Below are 20,557 nucleotides of genomic sequence, written 5' to 3' on the forward strand. Positions count from 1 at the left end.
CTAATTCACTCCAAATGTAAATTCAAGAACCTTGCAGTGGTAATCGTAGGGACAGCTTAATTGTCCCCTAATATATATAATAATTTAACCATTTTGATAAAAATTATGCTCCATTCCAGCTGCCTTTAATATCGCTTTACTCGTGCGTTAGAAAATCGCATGTTAACCACATGTTTGAAACTCAAAACAACATATAAATATTTTTCAAGGTTACATATCCTAACACACAGCTGTTGCACAACTGTTGAATTTACTGAATGGGGCTTTTGCCTTTATTTTCGGGAGCGATGTCCCAAATGTGCTGAATTTTAGGGAGTGAATATACACGTAAACATTGAATAAAAATATATTTGTTTTTGATATTTTTCTATTTTATTCCAGAATACCAATCTACTGGGATTTTTTTAAATATTAATGCAGCTTTTTGGCCAGCAACGTAACATTAATCATACTTAAAAATATCTTATCAGCAGTTACGAAATCCCTGGACCAGGGATCCCACCTGGATAAAACGGTCAATCTCTATATGACACCTGTTCAAATAAATTCCAAATCGCATCTTTCCTTGCATTTCCCTGGACAACGTCTGCAAAGGCTCTTTCGACGTTTCTCCTGTTTGTTGGTCGATGCATATCATCTGACACCTTACACAATGGCCTGAAAACTGCCAGAAACTTGGTGGTGAATAGCCTAGAAACCCTGTTACGACTGTTGGACGCCACTGAATACTTACTTTAAACGTTACGTCGTTAAAAAGAAGAATTGCCAAGTCGTTTTCCACAAAAGGCTCCGTGAAATCGACTACGAAATTCGCTCTAAATCGTAGCAGGACGGATTCCAGAGAATGACACAATACGTCTTCTTGTGGAATGCGCTCCCTGAGCCACCGAACAGTCGCTAAGTTTACGAGCAAATATTCGGCTTTGTTTGCCAAAGACAACAGCGTTTGCTCCCCTGTGTGCAGACAAAAGTTATTGTTATTAGAACTGTTTTTGTAATTAAGTAGAAGAATCATTAATCTTGGAAATTACCTTTTATGGTATTGCGTCCGGATGTGGTGGGGGTAAAGTCGCATTGCCGTAGCAGCCTCAGGCCTGGATGTTCCAAATTATCCGAGAGCCATTCCGCAACTTTATTTCCGCAATCAAAACCCTGCACTTTATCTCCGCATACTTTGCTGTTGCAAAAATAGCCCTCTGAAAAATCCTCTTCGGCAAGTTCCAGCGGTACTGCCATCTCAGATCCTGTATCCAACAATTTTCTTAATACAGTTTTTACTCAACGAACTGTTCTGACTTGCCATTAATCTTAAGAATCAAGGTTTTCGAGACGAAATCTAAAGTGGGCTTTAAAGTACAAAGAGTTTTTATTTGCTTCTGTGAGACACACGAGCCCGAGGCGTTAACGATCATCCATCGTCTGTCGTATTCCAGGCCGATGTCGGTCAATTTCCAAGATTGTGTTACTTCCAAGGCTCCGCAAGATTTCACAGGATAAAGGTAAATCTTGACTAGTTCGCCGGTTGTTTCCTGTAAAGTAAGTAGCATAGATAAGCTGTTGGCGGTCTTCGATTGAACAAGAGTGTGGGTTTTGTTATAGGGCAAGAATCGAGTAAGAGGCTAGATAAACCCGGATGGAGTTAGATTCAGGATTTGCTTTTTAGAAAGGACGAAAAGAATAAACCGATTGTGGGAAATGTGTTATGTTAATTATAACATTATCCAACACTGTGTAATCGTCTATGGATGGATGCAATCTTTTGAGATTACTTTTATAAGATAAGAGTGAATTTTCTACTTTGACAATATTTTTTAATATAATACGATGCATACCTTTCTTTGGTGTATTATTTAGATGGTAATTAATCGGGGAGTACGGGAGTTAGAGAGGTACAGAGTGAAGTGACCACAAACGGTTGTTTACATTCATTGTCTATTACGTAAACGTTAAAAATTATAAACTTAAACCACGAGCGGGCCTGAAAAGTGAATAACTTCCTTAGTATAAGAGCCGTACAAAGCCTCCCCCCCCCCCCCCATATAAGATTTTCTTCCTTTTTCCAAGGTCCATGCAACCACAGCGAAAGCGAATTTTTTCCGGCGTCTCGTGACCCGCGATGGACGAAGCCACGTTTAAAATTAAATTGATTTTCATGTTGAAATTTTCAGCCCACATATGTACCCTTTAGCCTTACGAACACCCTCGGGAAACTTATATACGGCGAAGGCAGTCTGGACGATGCCTTTTTGGATGCCACCGGGCAGGTCTCCGAGAAAGGCAGCTATTTTGCCCCTACGCGGACCTCATAAAACATCGAAAAAAACTTTAAATCTTTGGGATTTCTCTTTCATTTGCTTGGACTGAATCGTATACAACCAAAGGGCAGTAGTAGCCCACACTTCTGCCTTCTACTCCTGGGCCAAGCTTTGGCAGGTTTAAAACGTCGCCGTGCCAATCTGACTATTTGTAGGAAAGTATGTTTTTAAAACCGTCAAATTTCGACTTTCACACTGCTCCGGTCCCTTGTCCGATCGACCTCAGAGGGAAAGTCTAAACTTTAAACAAACTTTAGTTTCAAACCTCCTACGAGCAATCCCCCTCCCCGCCAGACTCCCAAAACCCAAATAAGCGCCGTAAAGTTCTATAAGTAGGCCGTGCAACTCAAACAATAAAGATATTATAAAATTAGGTCACCTTCAGAAGTTTATTTTTCCATATGAATTTTCTGCTTTCACGCAGTATATACTAATTTTTAAACTATTAACGGATTTACCCTTTCCAGAACTTTCCTTAATTTCTCATATCCTGGCAGACGTTTCATGACATTAAAGCAGATTAATTGCGTACAATTTTATTACATCTTAAGTTCATTCTTAAGTTTGTGCCAGGACCTCTTCTAAGACATCCTGTTAATGTCGTAGCTAACAACTTCGTGAGGGGGCGAAATCTACCCGCATATCGGAAAATAAAACCTGTTCTAGTAGGATATAAATTTTGGCAGCTACCCAGCTATTCTCGTATTGCGTGTGAATGAATTAATCTACCATTATTATGCCATTTTTTATACTTTTTGGCCTATTGCTCTTCTACAGCTATCGGAGCCTGATTGCCGCTTTGTCGTTGAGCCTGGTGCCACTTTTTATCTTTACTCCAGTTTAACACCGTCTCCTCTTATTTTGGCTTGCATTATGTTAAATTTTCAGCACATATCCTACAGTCGGCAGGGATAGTTCTCATTCACCTCACAAGTAAGGCGTTCCTAGGTATAACTACACCTAAATCTACGCCTAGGACCTGTACCGCCTTACTCTAGGGTGTCCACCCAAAAAACAATTTTTCATTGAAATGTCTTCGCCGCAACTTATCAAATTGCCCTTCAAGCCTTAAATATGGAGAAAGGCATATCTCGCGGTGAATACTAGTTGCTTTGGCAATGGTCAGTTAACAGACCTCAAAGCTTCATACCCGCCGGCTCGAGCAGGCCTCCGATAGTTAGAATAATAGATCTAGTCCATTTTCTGGATATTTAACTTTCATAATACAAAAGCATTCAACCTATGATGAATACTGTAAAATTTAAATTACACATTTACATTTAAATAAATTTAATATCGTTGTTGAATTAGTAGGTAATTTAACTAGCCAGATAGAGCACGCATCGCCGAACTCCCGTTTTTACAACGAACATTAGCGACTGCCGTAATTCACGTACCTAAATTCAAATGAACAGTACAAATGTCGCCGTTTCGTTATTAATTTATTACTCAATTCTAAAAATATTACTGTGCAATATATTAATAAATGGCCTTTTTGATCTGATATACAGCAAATTAAAACTTACCGAATGGCTTTGCGCTGGCAGCAGTTCATGGTGAAGGAAACCTTTTTCTTTTTCCGAATGCCTTTTAGCCTTTACGTCCTCCTCAATGGCTCTGGCTCTCCTATTAAATCGCTGGTCCTCTCTCCCGTGCTTCGCTTGTTTCCTTCTAACTAGAGGTAATGTTACAAAACAAGTTTCAATCATTCGAAGGAATTTGTCTGCCTCTTCAAACGTCGACATATAACCAAATGAAATGCGCACTGATCCAGTTGGATAGCCATCAACTAAATCGTGTTGGTCGCCACACACGTGACCTGCCTACAAGAAAAAAAATCATTTGGTAGCGGAAAAATGTTATCGGCCCCGAACATCTTTTCTGGAAAAATAATGTGTAGCTACGATTAGCGTCAAGGGATTTCGCAGGGTCTAAGCACAAAACTTTCCCGAAGAAACAAAATAGCTAACTTGTCACCGTAGCAAGAAACTCCGAAACTTTTTACTGTAAAAGAGACGGTAGTAAACACTATATCGCCCTTTTGATTCTATAATATAAAAACTTTTAAACTGCAAGAGTGGAAAGTAATGTATGTCCGGCCATTTACTGAAAACGAGATGTTTCTTTACTTTTGAAGTTTACAGTCAATAAACGTGACAATATAGGAACTTACCAGCTAGTGTTTGATGTCCCCCAGAGCCCGTATTTTTATTTCGGTTAGCGTGGAAATATAGAATAAAAGAAACCTTGTAACTTAGGGCTAGAAAACGCCTCTTGTAATATGCAATATGTAATATGCAATATGTAAAGTGGAGTCAATCATTCGGGTACTGCATGTGAATAGGAAATTCGGGAATAAGTTTGAACTTCTTAGCTTTTAGGCAGAAGAAGCAATATGCAGAAAGTAATTAAATTTCAAAATAGAAATTTGCAAGCATCTGTTTTGCAGCCCTCCTATTGCATGCAATTGATTATTGCAGGTCGATAGAGCATAGAATGGATAATTGAGCCATTTTGAAGCAAAAAATTAGGTTCGGTTGGAAAATGTGAGTGGAAGTCAACATATCGAATAAACGGACAAAAAAACTTACCCATTTCTGGACAGAGTGACTGTAAAGCCACATTTTGCACGGTCGTAAGTACGCAAATTTTACATTATGTTTGGCTTTGATTCATCTTCCGGAACTAAAAAAGTTGTTAAATTGAAAGTAGCCTTGTTGTAATTTTTGATATTTACTAGAATAGGATTTTTCGTAGAATTATTAATATTATTTGAATCTGTTCCAATTACAGTGACAAATTTATGGTAGCTTTGATGTGAAATGTTTGACTATTTGGCACCTAACTAATGGAGTATTTAACAAACTGTGTGTATATAAATTAAGTTATTAATATTTTAATATATAAATTGGTATTTAATTGTCACGTTTGTTTTTGTGTTGCTATAAACCCCGATTGTTTTTGTTTAATTCCATGGCCAATAAACACTTTAAGCTCTTCTATTAATAAATGTATTCATTATATAAACTAAATTTCAAAAACGTTGTCAACAAAAAGAGGATAAAAAAGATAAAGCAGAAACCAATATGAAAGAGTAAAAATTAGGAAATTGAAATTTGCACGTAAATCTGCTTTTCAACTATTCCATTTATTGTAATAAAACATACAGTGTGTTCTTTTAAAAGTTTACCATCCCAGTAAGTTTAGAACAAAAAGAGGTACGTAAATGCTGTTTGTGGGGCTCTCAAAGGTCGTAAAGAGAAGGATACATTTTAAGCAGCAGCAGTGTTAATATTACGCTCACCTCTTCACCTCCAGCCACCCGAACTTCAGAATCTTAAATGACACCCTATCTCGATATGTACTTGATATTAAAGAGCGTTTAAAACTCATTATTTTAATGTAAATAACTCTGAAATTAGTAAAGTTTAAATAAACACACTGTAAGTAGGTCATAAAGAAATTTTAGGAGATTAACAAAAAAAATTTTTTTATGGCTAATACTCCTACTTTCATTGAAGCAAATAGTATACTCGTATATACTATACTTAGGTACAGTGTCTCATATATTAATGATACCTCATATACAGGGTTTTATTTAAGTACATGACCAAACTTCAAGGGGTGACTGTTTGAGTGACTCTAAGAACAAAAATTTATATAAACATAGGTTTGGTGATGCTTCGTATGGTGATGAGGATGTGGTCAAGAATGTCACAGAGTGTATGTTTTAAAAAAACGTTACATATTAAAAAAGAATTCCTAAATAACAAGAAAACGCAAACTAATATGACATTGAAACTTGATGACAATTTTTAATGTAGTACAAAGGAATCTTTTAGGCTAGAATTTATTTGTCTCTTTTTGCTAATGATGTGTAGAGGGGTAACGCTGAAAATTTAAGAAAAATCAGGCAAGACAAACACTTTATTAAAACTACACTTAAGTAAATGATACGCAATTTTTTTAAATAAAAAAAACATTTAACAATTAGTAATACGAAATTTACAATAATTACTGAAAATGTTCTCCTTCAACTTTAATGTGAGTCCTGTACCCGTTGGATTAATTCTTCTTCAGTGTTCGCCGGAGATCTATAGACGAAGAATTGTACATGCCCTCAAAGTAAAAAATCAAATGGATTTAAATCTGTTGATTGGGGTAGCCATGACTGCATAATGCGAACATTTAAAAAAAATTTTAATAAAGTCAGCGACGCACAAATAACCATAAATAACACTGCCAAATTTCAACAAAATCGGCTAAAAAATTATTAAGATTTTTACAGAAAAATGATTTTTTAAGAAAAGTTCAACATCCTTTATCTTGAAAATAAAGCATTATCGGATTTATGTTTATATAAACGTTTTATTTTATAATAGAATCACTCAAAAAATCACCCCTTGAAGTTTGGTCACGTCCTTAAATAACACCCTCTATTGAGGATACATATAAACATTTTAAATTTTAGGTTGCATAGTTGAACTCTAATGCATACAAAATTTCGGGGTGCCGAATTAATAGAGACGAATTAAATTTTCCATAGCAAGGAAGTGTGAAAGTTGCCCTTGGAATCGGAACTGATCAGTATGATCACAAGTACCTTAGTTTTTAATTTGGTTAGGAGGTTCCAATGGATTTTGATTTGCAAATTTCCACCGTTGTAGCTGTATTTAGATTTCTGCATGAATATGCAAATAGCGAATTTTGACCCGGATACGTTACAACAATGTATAGTGTATAGGTACTCAAGATAGATTCTTTTTTAATCAGGCGGATTTGAATTATTTCCTACGCGTTTTGATTGTTTGATGGGGGTAACATGGTTGATGCTCAAAACTCAAAAATTTCCTTCATTTTTCCTCACTCCTCGAATGCTTTTTTATCGGTTACACTTATGTATTTTTATTTCAAAATGTTCCCTATGGCTTGCCCATACCTCCAAAAATAAAAAAAAAGTTTTCAGACGGTGTCGACCAGTCGTCTACTGTTAAGGACTTTAGGTTATTGTTTCTTGGCGTAGTTTGCTTAGTTAATTTGTTTTGTACTTTCATCCCTTAAGTTACGCCCATGGGCATCGATACGTATTTGAAGGATTCCATCTGGGCGTCAGACCATCGTACCCATCAGGCCATATCGAAGGGCTCTTTATGGCTGGGAAATACGCTACTAGTCAAAGGAAGCTTTCTAAATTGGACCTTTGCCGCGATACGCAATTCGGCGGATCGCAATACTTCAATGAAAGCGACTTGTATAGGTATTTGCCAGATGGCGGCGATTTTATGACCTTAGGCGCGACCATTGCCCGCAATGGCGTCTGGTATTGGTGCGCCCCTGGGTGGAGTTCCTGGGGTTTAGTACTTAAGGGATGATCGCAGTAATTTTGCTCTCTTTGACCAGTGCTCGCTCTAGACATGTGATCGTAAACGTAACTCGTAATCTTCCCAACTAAGCAAACTCCCACTTCATACTTAGACCAATACTTTACCATTATTTATATAAGTGAAATTTAATACAGTCCACTTTCGTAAACCAAATTGTTGTTTTCGTGGTTTTCGTTTATCGAAGGAACCTCAACATCTACAGCGATAACCACGCGCTAGTCTGCGCCCACAATAATTTCATATTATTAAGGATCGGTTTTCAGGATTAGAGGACTATTAATTTCGTGAAAACATGCAGAACTAACCTGAAACTTCATTCCTCTTGGGTTCAGGTTGGTTTGTTTTAGTCGTTTCTATGGTATAACATTTCCAGCTTATTTCATGTAAAATTACTGGTTTCATGCTTAAACTATTAAGTGGGCCTGTTAGAATCATCTTGCTAGTTAACTCCGGCGAAAACAGCTCAGTTGGCAAAGAAAAAATTGAAATATCAGGAGTTTAATTAAAAAGTAATTTTTTTTCGGCATAAACTCTAAAAATAACAAACTTGAAATGTCGAGATTCAAAGTAATTTCCGGCTCAAAATCTGAAATGTTTAACATTCTCCTCTGAATCCCCAACAAAATTCAATCGTCGAGGTATAGAAAGCACGTTTGGAAAAAAGTTTGAATTTCAAATTCTTTGGTGTCCAGTAAGCCTTAAAGGAGAAACCTAATATTGTATAAGGTAGAGAGATAGGTAGGTAATATGATATATTTTATACGAGTCCCATGTCAGCCAGTCCAGCATTTTATTCCTCGAAAGAAGACTGTACGTGCTGTTTTCGAAAGGGTCATAAATCGGCTCGTATATAACACGGAGATGAAGAGGATGAAAATGGATGCAAATCCGATAGACCCGCAGGGGATTGACGTGTGTCCTGACACAAGCAAAACGTTTGCTTTCGACCATATTAAATTGTCGTTCAGTAGAGAAATATTGTGCTAGAAGCAAAACTGATTGAAGAAATATATATTTGAGGCGAAAAAATCAAAATTTACCACTACTTTTAGAAGAATTGTACACTTCATATTCAACATACCTCAAAATGCTTCCTAACTGCACTGGAAGTTATCTTAAGAAATTTGTGACAAGCTCCAGGATTGCAGAAACAACCAGTTCTCAGTTGGATGCCGTGAAGATTTGCTATGTGCAGGACCTAAAATGGGAAACGCCCTTGTATCAAACTCAGATGATGAGCTTTCCGATGAGATATTTCCCATAGAAATGATAAAATCGAAGTAGAGCCATAAAAAATATCTTTACGGTTAAATTGCCAGGACTTAAATAAGAAAAAAACTTAACTATCAATAAGTTACCTCTGCGTATCCGACATAATCCCCATTGGACCTCTTCAAATTGAAGTTTACGATTCCCCCCTGTGTATCTATACTTTCAAACATCGAATCATGATACAATACTGCCACAATGGAGCCATTGGAATGGCACATTTCGGATAATCTTTCGAAAATATATTTGCCCAAGTTAAAGGTATGTTTGGATATTAGAGTTTGAGTCAGTTGAAGGCGGTTTAAAGCTTCGAAACCGTGCAACAGACTCACGATTGAAAGGAACGGGATTGTGCCATCTTCAAACCTGAAGAAATTGTTTTGATGGGATGCTTTTTGTATTTAATAGTCCAATAGTACCGTTCGTGAATGTTCACTCTGGGAATCATTACATCCTCAGAAGACAAAGCCATAAATACTGTACCTCCTCCATAATACTTCTTTACCAAAACATCCTCACTGGTCCGCCTCACCAGGATAGCTCCCAGACCAGTAGGATAGCCAAACAGCTTATAAAAAGATATGGCGACAAAATCTGGCTTAAATTTGCCCAAATCCAGGTTATTAGTAGCAGCAAAACAAGCCGCATCTAGTAAACAATACCATCTGTTAGATGACTTCCTTTCAGGCCGGTTTAAAGCCCCATCTTTGACAGCCTCTATCCAGGAAAGAGGAAATTTTGTGCCTAGAACACGCGTGCTAAACTAAATATATAACGTACCTAATTATAAGAACTTTGTATGACGCGCTAACCTAATTAGTAATTACTCACTGACAAGTACACTTTATAATTAGCTGCACGAGGAAGTTTTGATGCGAATTTCAAACTTTAAATCGGTAAAAAGCTTATTAGCTGCAGCTGGTGTGATAAACGCCGCTAATAGAGGATTAGTTGAGGTTTGTTGCAGAAACGTATCTTAAAAATATATTGATACATGCAATTTTGTGTGTTTAAACTTGATATAAGTAACAAATTATAAAGGGCTTTCCAAACACAAAATAATAATATTTAACTAATTTAATTCTCCATTATATTCAAGATAATTCGCCTACTTCGACAAGGGTTATAGCAAAAGAAATTGATTGCCCTATCCTAAACTAACCTTTGGTTCCAATAAGAGTTTTCGGCCATAACGCTGGAAGAGTAGCTGATTATTTATCTGAAATACTTTCTGGTGGAATTATTTCAAACAATGGAGACAGACGTATGTTGGCCGGCACGCTCGCCAGATCTTTTTCCATCAGATTATTATTTAAATGGAACTATAAAAGACCTGATTTATAAATGTGTACGCAACGATATTAAGGAAGTGCGGCGGCAGAAAATCATAACTTTAAGGACCAACATAAGAAAAAAGGACGTTTTGTTATCAATGCAGAATTTAAGAACAGATAGAGAGTTGTGCTTAGACGTAGTAGGTGAACTCTTTAAACATTTCTTGTAATTTTTTAAATTTAATTATTTCTTATTTTGTTATTTTCAAGAGACTCTACAAAAAAAGGGCATTGCGCCAAACTGCAAGACTGAACCTTAACATGTTCTGCATCAATGTAATCGAAATAAACCGACCTCATATTTTTTGTGGTCATCGGGATCCCTGTCTTGAGCTCCAGAAAGGGATATCCTGTATTTATCGTGTCCCTTCCATGCACAGGAATCAAGAGCAACTAAGTAAGTTTTTTCTTTTTCTTGTAATATAAAATACTTTAAAATAAGTTTTCTCTTCGGAAATATGTTACAATTTTTAGTAGAAGGAAATAAATCATATCCACACACTCACTCAAAAACCTTTCAAAACTACAGCAATTTGCACTTTAAAGTTAGTTATCTTAAAAGTTTCATACAGAAGGTAGGTGTGTTTTTTTAGCAGCAATAGGCCACAAATTTGTTCATAAATCAATCAAGTTCTCTGCAAGAAACTTTGTTAACGTTTGATCTCAAAACCGCAATAATATTTTCCATTAGACCAAGCTTAAACCACCCTTTTGCTTTTTAGCACAAAATCTTGTCCTTAAAACGAAAGCTGACAAAGTATTTACAAGTTTAACAGCCATTTAAACACAACCCACCTCTTTAACCCCTCACCTAATACCTAATCTTCCACTAACTAATTGATTCGGAAACTTCGTGAAATGAGATTACCTGCGAAATTGCTCTGGGCCGGATATACAAAAAGGCAATTTTCCCCCTTCTCGTCGCAATCCCGCTTTTTCACATCGGGGTTTCCCGATAAAATATTAAAGGCATCCCTAACTTTCAGTTCGTGGGAGTTGGGAGCGAAACTCCTCATTCCCAACACTGATGTATGGTTGTCTTCCAAATAAACTAGAGAACCTCCATGAAAACTAAAGCTTTCTGCTATTAGTTTCAGTGATTGGGTTGCGCCTGATGTAAAAATCACCGAGTATTCTTCAGGAGAAGCCTTGAAGAACTTGAGAATCCTGGAAATAATTCAATTTAATAAAGCTTCTGTTAAGTGTCTAAGAGTCAAAGTCCCGAAAATTTCATCTAGAAGTAAAACTTTTAGGGCCAAAAAGTCAAAGCGCTATGAACTTTGTTTAGAAGATAATTTTCATGGAAATCGATAGGAAACTAATCATTTGAGTAATATATTTCTTCCTCTCTATGAAAATTATTCTCTTACAAGGAGACGCTAAGGTGTTCCACTCAGGGATACGGTCCATACTTTGTAGATGTGTAAAGGAGTATACAGGGTGATTCACGCAACTGTTTCATTGGAAACTTTTGTGTTTGTAACTAATCTAAGTTTTTGATATTTGGGGGTTAAACTGATATAGATACACTCCACTTTTTAAAAATATTTTGAAGGTCATATCACTTCCGGTTATACCGGAAGTCGAGGTAAACTTCCTTATTTCAAATGGAACACCCACTATATTTTTGCATTTTTGGAATCTAGGAATTAAGCTGATTAAATTCTTATTAAGTGCTCCTATATCTAAACCTAACCGTTTAAAAGATATTTTGGTTTAAAAGAAAAATATTTATAAAACACCATTTCTAATATAAAATTTAAAATTCTCAATTATTATTGAAGCTGGCTTTACGAAAATTTGCTGACATGTTAACTAGATATGGCAGATTAGGTTAATGTGAAAAGTTTTCATAAATATCATACAGGGTGTCCAAAAAACACGTAATATTTAAAGAACTTTGATAGCAAAAAAGTCGCTTATTTCAAATGAAACACCCCCTATATTTTTATATGTCTAGAATCTAAATTTAATTCTTAATCGATTATTACTAAGCATCCCTATACCTAAAATTAACGATTTTGCTCTAATTTGCGATTTTTTAATATTGTACAATAATAATTCAAAGTATCTTGGTTGGCTTTGAAAAGAACATGGCTGCTTCCTGTAAAATGCGTTAATGTGATTATCAATTTAATAAGTTCGCTCAGCAGTTTAGAATCATGAACTTTAATAATGCTTATTCTATGCCAAATCTTTTAAATTTGTTCTTTATTCATGGAGAATGTAACAAAGTTTTGGAGAGAACTTGCCGTACATTCAATGAAAGATATTCGCATCTTCCAAAAATCACAAAGAACAAATTTAGGATATTGGGATCAAATTTTTTAAGACGTGGAAAAGTCAAAACTGAAAAGTCTTATTCTAGACCCATAATAAATAACGAAGACAATGAAATCACCGTTTTAGGATATTTTAATATAAATTCGAATTTTTCTATTTGAACTGCTTCTAATGATTTAGGTTTGTACTTTTATTGTTATTAATGATAGCAATTGTTGATCTTCCATTAATGATTTTTAAAGATTTATCATATTCATCAATTCAGAGGATTCTAAAGAAACATAGAATGCATCCTTATTCTTATAAAATTGTACAGTCATTTAAACCGGGAGACGAAGTTAGAAGAAGTAAATTTTGTGAATTTATGCTTGTTCATATTCAGGAAGACCTATCATTTTTGTCAAATATTATATGGACAGATGAAGCAAAATTCACAAAAGGGGGGTTTATAAACAGAAAAAATCTTCATTATTGGGCAGAAAAAAATCCTCGAATATTCAAAGAGGCCCGTCATCAAGATAATTTTAGTGTTAACGTGTTTGCCATGATTATGAGTAATGAAGCAAGATATTTTATTTACAATGAAAATTTGAACAATTTAAAATATTTAGATATATTAAGAGGTATTGTCTCCGACTTTTTAGACACTTTACCTCTTAATATGCTACAGACTATTTGGTACCGTAAATGGACGATGCACCGGCTCACTCTTCCCATGAAGTTTATGAAAAGACGAATCGGACATTTGAAGACCGGTGAATCGAATGTAACGGACCATGGAAATGGCCGCCAAGATCACTCGACTTGATGTCCCTAGATTTACTTTTATGGAGTCATATAAAATCTCGGGTTTATGAAGTTTCCATAGAAAGTAAACAAAATCTTTGTGATAGAATTCGAGAAGCTTTTGAAGATCTTCACCCCATTATAATTAATAAAGAGACACAACATGAAGATTAAAAAAGAATTTTGAAATGTTTAGAAGTTAATAGGGGTCATACTAAACATTTATTTTAATTTAATTTTATTTGTTTTTATTTATTATTTTTTTATTTATGATGGGACTAGAATAAGATATTTTAGTTTCGACTTTCCACGTCTTAAAAAATTTGATCCCAATATCCTAAATTTGTTCTTTGTGATTTTCGGAAGATGTGGATATCTTTCGTTGAATATACGGCAAATTCTCTCCAAAACTTTGTTACATTCTCCATGAATAAAGAACAAATTTAAAAGATTTGGCATAGAATAAGCATTATTAAAGTTCATGATTCTAAACTGCTGAGCGAACTTATTAAATTGATAATCACATTAACGCATTTTACAGGAAGCAGCCATGTTCTTTTCAAAGCCAACCAAGATACTTTGAATTATTATTGTACAATATTAAAAAATCGCAAATTAGAGCAAAATCGTTAATTTTAGGTATAGGGATGCTTAGTAATAATCGATTAAGAATTAAATTTAGATTCTAGACATATAAAAATATAGGGGGTGTTTCATTTGAAATAAGCGACTTTTTTGCTATCAAAGTTCTTTAAATATTACGAGTTTTTTTGGACACCCTGTATCATATTTATGAAAACTTTTCACATTAACCTAATCTGCGATATCTAGTTAACATGTCATCAAATTTTCGTAAAGCCAGCTTCAATAATAGCTGAGAATTTTAAATTTTATAAAAATGGTGTTTTAGAAAGATTTTTCTTTTAAACCAAAATATCTTTTAAACGGTTAGGTTTAGGTATAGGAGTACCTAATAAGAATTTAATCAGCTTAATCACTAGATTCTAAAAATGCAAAAATATACTGGGTGTTCCATTTGAAATAAGGAAGTTGACCTCGACTTCCGGTATAACCGGAAGTGATATAATCTTCAAAATATTTTAAAAAAGTAGAGTGTATCTATATCAGTTTAACCCCCAAATATCAAAAACTTAGATTAGTTACAAACACAAAAATTTCTAATGAAACAGTTACGTGAATCACCCTGTATCTACAGTGTGGAAGTTTTGGATGGAACAATCCATATAACTAAGATGCCAAACGTATGCGGCCAAAATCCTCAAACATGTCGATTTTCATTTTTTCTTGCGGTATTTTTGATGGTAAATTCATGTATACAGGGTAGTACAAAAATCAGGTACGACCACCTACTTTGTTTTTTCAAATAAAAACACCTATTTTTTTTTCATTTTTGAATTCTACGCAAAATTCTTAGTATGTTTCATGTACCATATCCTATACCTTAATGCAATTAGTCTCGGGAAATTAACGATTGAACATATCAAAAACTAAAACTAATGGTTTAAAATTTCTTTGGTCCTGAGAAGGGTCGATTTAATACAAAATAGCAGCCCCTTATTACCACGTTAATGTTAGGGCTTATTTAAATGACATTTTTTCTGAACGCTGGATTGGGAGACGAGGGGCAATTGAATAGCCGGCACGATTACCTGACCTCACGCCTTTAGATTACTTTCTATGGGGTTATCTTAAAAGTAAGGTATACTTTAACCAACCAGTAACTATTGAAACCTTAAAAGAAAGAATCTGTAATGAAATAAGAACAATTACTCTAGCAATGCTTCAAAATATCAAACAGGAATTCATTAATTGTCTTGTTTCCTGTCAAGAAGTAGGTGGGATCAAATTTGAATATTTAATTTAATTGTTGCTTGTTGTTTTATTTTGTATTAAATAGGTTCTTTTCAGGATCAAAGAAATTTTAAAAGAAATGAAAAGTTTTATTTTTTGATATGTTCAATCGTAAATTTCTCGAGTCCTGTTGCGGTTAGGTATAGGACATGGTACATGAAACACATTTAGAATTTTGCGTAGAATTTAAAAATGAAATAAAAAATAGGTGTTTCAATTTAAGAAAACAAAATTGGTAATCGTACCTGATTTTTGAACTACCCTGTATACATAAATTTATCATCAAAAAAACCAAAAAAAAAAATCTAAATTGGGGTGTTCGAGGATTTTGGTCGCATATGTTTAGCATCTTGGTTATATGGACTGTTCCATCCCAAATTTCCACACTGTATAGTATATTCCTGTAATATTAGCCGTTAACTCTCAAAGAATAAAGGAGAAAACGCGTTTGAAATTTCGATATTGCCTCACATACCATGTAAGTTCAATACTTTTAAAGTAATGAGCGAAGTCTAGTAGTAAATATCAATGGTTGTGAATACTGCAAGTATGGATTCGGATTTCGCGTTAGTCGTCTTTTTTAATGAATTTCTCACTTTTTTTCGTATATTTACTTATTCCAAAGAATATTTAAAGCGAAACTTTTGCTCGGAAATTCGTGCAAAGACATTCGTAAACGTTAGACGTGCTTTTCGTGTGATCAAGTATTTTGTGAGTAGGTGTGTTAGAAAATGGTTGAATAAACATGCAGTTTATCATCAATGGAAGCTATTCCAGATAATTCATTTTACAGTGAAAAATCCAAACAGCAATTAACCACCAAATATCAGCGCCTGTGTTTTCCAACATGATACAATATGCTCGGTTTGCTTGAAACCTCTGTGAATAGCGATAGATATTTTCTAATGTTAATGATGTATGTTTTCGGATTGAAGAATTAATAATTCTCTGTAAAGAACAACACCAAAACAAGAAGTAAAATACCTCGGTATAATACTTGACCAAAAACTGAAATTTACAAAACACGTACAAAACGTAAGATCGGAGGTTATTAAAAGATCAAAGCATTTCAGAGGACTTACGTACAAGGACAAAGGAGTCAGTAGTAAAACCGCAACCAATATATACAAAGCGATCTGCAGACCGTTACTAGACTACGGACACATATTGAGAGCGAATGCTTCAGTCAAGACAAAAAAACACATACAGGTAACAGAACAAATTGCACTAAGACTAATAACAAAAATTAGACACCCTCAAAACCCCTTGCACAACCCTTCCAACGAACTCCTGTATGAACGCACACAACTGACTAAAATAACGGAAAGACTAACGCATCTAGAAGCGAAATGGAGGGACAACCATCACAATTGGACTTTACTGAGCCTCTTTTGCCTAACAAGACAGACGAGACAACACCGATTCCTGTTCCCCTCTAAAACCCTGCTGGACTACTTCATGGAGTGAGTTTTTCATTTTTCCGGCTGTCTAATTGTTTGTTTTCTTCCCTTCTATTAGTTTTAATACCTTTAAGTTGTATTTCACGGGCAGAAAGACCACATTGGTCGATAGCCCATTTCTTAATTGAGAAATAAAGATTATATATATATATATATATATAATTCTCTGTGTACGTAAAAATTATTCGTTTATATGTTGTAGTAGGTATCGAGATATTTTATGTTTTGTATGTTTGTACAATCCTTATCATCCTAAAGTTTGTAACAATTAGGAATTGTACATTATTCTTATCTTTTTTGGTTGTTTAATAAAAATAAAATGTTTAATAAATTCCACAAAAATATGAAAGTTGAAATGTCTAAAAATCGTATCATTTCATTTTATAAATTTGAAATAGGCATAAATAATTGTTCTCCTTGTTCTTTGAGAACTAGTGTTTAATATTAATATATTCTAGGGATATATTATACAGGGTGTCTCAGTCAAATTTTAATAATGTATAGTACGTCAAAAAATAATGGCAGTTTGTAATATAATCCAATATTCAGTAATGCTTCATTTACAAAATACAGGGTGCTAAACTTAAAAAAAAATTGCATATTTTGGAATTTCTCGGACACCGTTTGAAATATTGTAATGAAATTTTTGTGTGATTATCTCCCATCTAGACTGTCTTCAACGAAGCAAAACATTTGACATTCACTTAATCCTAAACGGCTAACACCTGCTTCGACATACGCCTAGATACTTTTGATTAAAAAAATGGTACTCCACTGTCTTTTTTAAAATTAAAATGTATTTTTGAAAAGGCTGTTCAATTTGGGAGACAAAAGTTCTCTTGTATTTTTTCCAACCGACACACGGTTTCAGAGTAAAAAAGAAAATCATTGCATCATTGCATGCCTTAACTACATGGGTTAATTAAAATTTATTGTTTATACAACTTGTCCATTTTTATTATTTAGCATACTTGTTTTCAAGGCGCTAAAAAATATACTTAAAAAATATAAAAATATATAATAAATCAAAATGGACAGGTTGTACAAACAATAAAATTTAATTAACCCATGTAATTAAGACATGGAATGATGCAATGATTTCCTTTTTTACTCTGAAACCGTGCGTCAGTCGAAAAAAACATAAGAGAACTTTTGCCTCCCAAATTGAACAGCCTTTTCAAAAATACATTTTAATTTAAAAAATGACAATGGCGTAACATTTTTTTATCGAAAGTATCTAGACGTACGTTGGTACACACGTCACTGTTTACGTCAAAGTCAAATTTTTTGCTTCATTAAAGACGTTTTGGATGGGAGATAATCATACAAAAATTTCATTATAATATTTCAGATTATATCTCAGTGTCCGAGAAATTTCAAAATATGCATTTTGTTTTTAAGTTGAACACCCTGTATTTTATAAACGAAGCATTACTAGATATTGAATTATATTGTAACCTGCCATTATTTTTTGACATAGTATATATCATTAAAGTTTAGGCACTTAAAACTGAAATTGTATACGCACATACTCCTTTACACATCTGCAAAGTATGGACCGTATCCCTGAGTGGAACATCCTAGCATCTCCTTGTTAGTAAAGTTACTTATACTTTGATTTTTTAGTACTTAGGTAGTTTTTCGATTTTTGAATCCAAATGATTTTGTCAACGTTAATGTTAACATTAAAAGTTGCCTGCAATATGCCCACCTGACCTGTAACGAACAATATCTATGATGTCAATCGTGGTTTCACTAGAAGTGCTGCGGGCATGGGGATTGGAGTAAATGTTTTTCGACAGATCTGCGAAAATTGCCTGCAGTTGCTTTTCTGAATATAAGGTGGCTCCTGCATGGTCCAGGTAGCAGGATCCTAGGAAATTTAACTAATGTATGGTAAGAAAAAAACTAGAAACTAGAAAATGTACCTTTCAGCCTGTCAAAATCAGCTTTAATACTAGCCTCCTGATCACTAGAATAAACCCTCACTTTGCTCATATTTCATGCACTTTACCCACTCTCTCAAACTAAGTTTACATCCTGCATTACCCTTTCTCTCTTTGTACAAAATTCAAATTCCTGCACATATTGATTAATACATGCATGTATGGTTTCTGTTTGAACACAAAAATATATTATTCAAGGTTTGTTTGCTACACTATCTCATACAATATTTCGTAATCTAGTTACGCAGATAAAGTAAACAAAAATATCCTTATTTTTCCTAGTGTTTATACAGGAGAACATCGGGCAATTAAGTTGAAATTTTCGTTTTACTCTTAAGCCTCTTTACTTTAAGTAAACATCGGTCCATGAACTAGAACCACATTAACGTCTAGCTTTATGAATATTAATAAATTCAGAACGCGAATGCTGAAATGGGCCATTCTACTTGCTATTTTTTTATGGTGGAATTTAATTGATCCCATTTATATGCGGGATCATGCATCGGCAAAAAGTGCATTATATACAGGCCGGAAAGGGTGTACATTTTCCGTTTTTGTTGTTCTGAATATAGTAGTAAATCAATGGGATGATGGAGATAAATTATGAAAATTTAATCATTATTATGGCTTGCAACGAAGATTCTTTTTAAAGAAATAGGATAATAGAATGTGAAATTGAGCACAGATTTTTCAATCTGCGTCACCTCCAGAAACTGTGCTCTTGACGAATTGAAGTTAACAGTAATAGAGGAATGGATAAAATGAGATCAGGGTGAATCCTTGGGTATCCGGTTTATCGCTACTTTCGGTTTCTGACTCTTCGGTACACGATGCTAATCATTATATGTTCCAAACGTTTCTGCAGGCGTCCACTTCACTAAATCTAAGTTGTTTTAATCTACGCTTATCAATCTTCCCGCCGTTTAATTGTTAGCTTGTCTGAAAATTAAATGGATCATTAAATAATAACCAGTTACACATCAGAGGCGTGACTTATTCTGAGAAAATTGGCATCTCGGGCATTTTTCTTTCGGAAAGCATCCTTCCTGATATTATTGCTTAATGTATCAGAATCTTGAATCACTCAGATGACTGCCCAAATTGCGTTTATGTGTATCAGTTTCAGAAATACTGATCCCTTGATGGTTATCTGGCTTATAAGGCTATACTATGAACACTTCTTTTTCAATTTAATCCATAGACACTATGTCTGTTATGTAACACATTACATAGTGTACAAATAATGTTAATCTTGTTCCAGTCCGAACCTAGGTTAGTTCAGGTTAGGTGTACTAAGCTAATCTAGCTCAGTTCACGCCAGTCAAGTTTTTGGGAATGCTAATCTAGTCAGCCTGAATAAAAAGGGGTTTCAGCCGAGGTGGATCGATACTTGCGGTGATGTTCCAGGAAATAGTTCTGCAATTTATTTATTTTTTTATATCCCCAGTGAGATTTTTCGTTATTTCATTATATTATAAAAGTTAGAGCTTCCGCAAACTACAGACTAAACTGTTAACCAATAGTTTCGCATAATCAGGGCAAATTCTCATGTGCATGCATTTATCGGCCCATTTAGAATAGCTAAGGGAGAATCGATTTAGATCGCACACACATATGTCTTTATGCTAATTAAGCAACCGCTGCTCTTAACCTAATAATATTAATTTAATCGGTTCGGCATCTCTTGTAGCATATGATATCCCAATGGGAAGATGGTTGGGACATAGGCTGTAACTGGAGCCCTTATAAGAGCATCTCGTCCTTTTGAGAACGTTGGAAAATTAATTACATCCTTGTAACCTTCTTAGGAACGTGAAATAGATGGGCACGTCTTGGATACAGCGTTTCCGGAATCTCCTTCCTCTATCAGGAGGAAATTCCTTCTCTTGAATGGGATCCCATTTCAGA

General features: G+C 34.6%; 1 protein-coding gene across 2 annotated transcripts; it reads right to left on the reverse strand.

The window, feature by feature from the left end:
• Positions 1-176: 176 nt before the first annotated feature.
• On the reverse strand, positions 177-18,880 carry mal (maroon-like). 2 transcript variants are annotated; one of them, XM_066391006.1, is made up of 11 exons: positions 18,632-18,880; positions 18,420-18,576; positions 11,171-11,469; positions 9,388-9,712; positions 9,058-9,334; positions 8,781-8,897; positions 3,842-4,138; positions 1,301-1,529; positions 1,032-1,244; positions 734-954; positions 177-664 (listed from the first exon to the last, which is right to left on the reverse strand). In XM_066391006.1, the coding sequence occupies exons 1-11, from the start codon at positions 18,699-18,701 to the stop codon at positions 467-469; spliced, it is 2,403 nt and encodes an 800-aa protein (XP_066247103.1). In that variant the 5' UTR covers positions 18,702-18,880; the 3' UTR covers positions 177-466. The 2 variants fall into 2 exon arrangements, with proteins under 2 accessions (XP_066247103.1, XP_066247104.1); XM_066391007.1 differs by lacking the exon at positions 18,632-18,880 and having other exon boundaries at positions 178-664; positions 11,171-11,450; positions 18,420-18,546.
• Positions 18,881-20,557: the final 1,677 nt, after the last annotated feature.

Source organism: Euwallacea similis, chromosome 6 (assembly GCF_039881205.1).
Source record: "Euwallacea similis isolate ESF13 chromosome 6, ESF131.1, whole genome shotgun sequence".
Classification (NCBI taxonomy): domain Eukaryota; kingdom Metazoa; phylum Arthropoda; class Insecta; order Coleoptera; family Curculionidae; genus Euwallacea; species Euwallacea similis.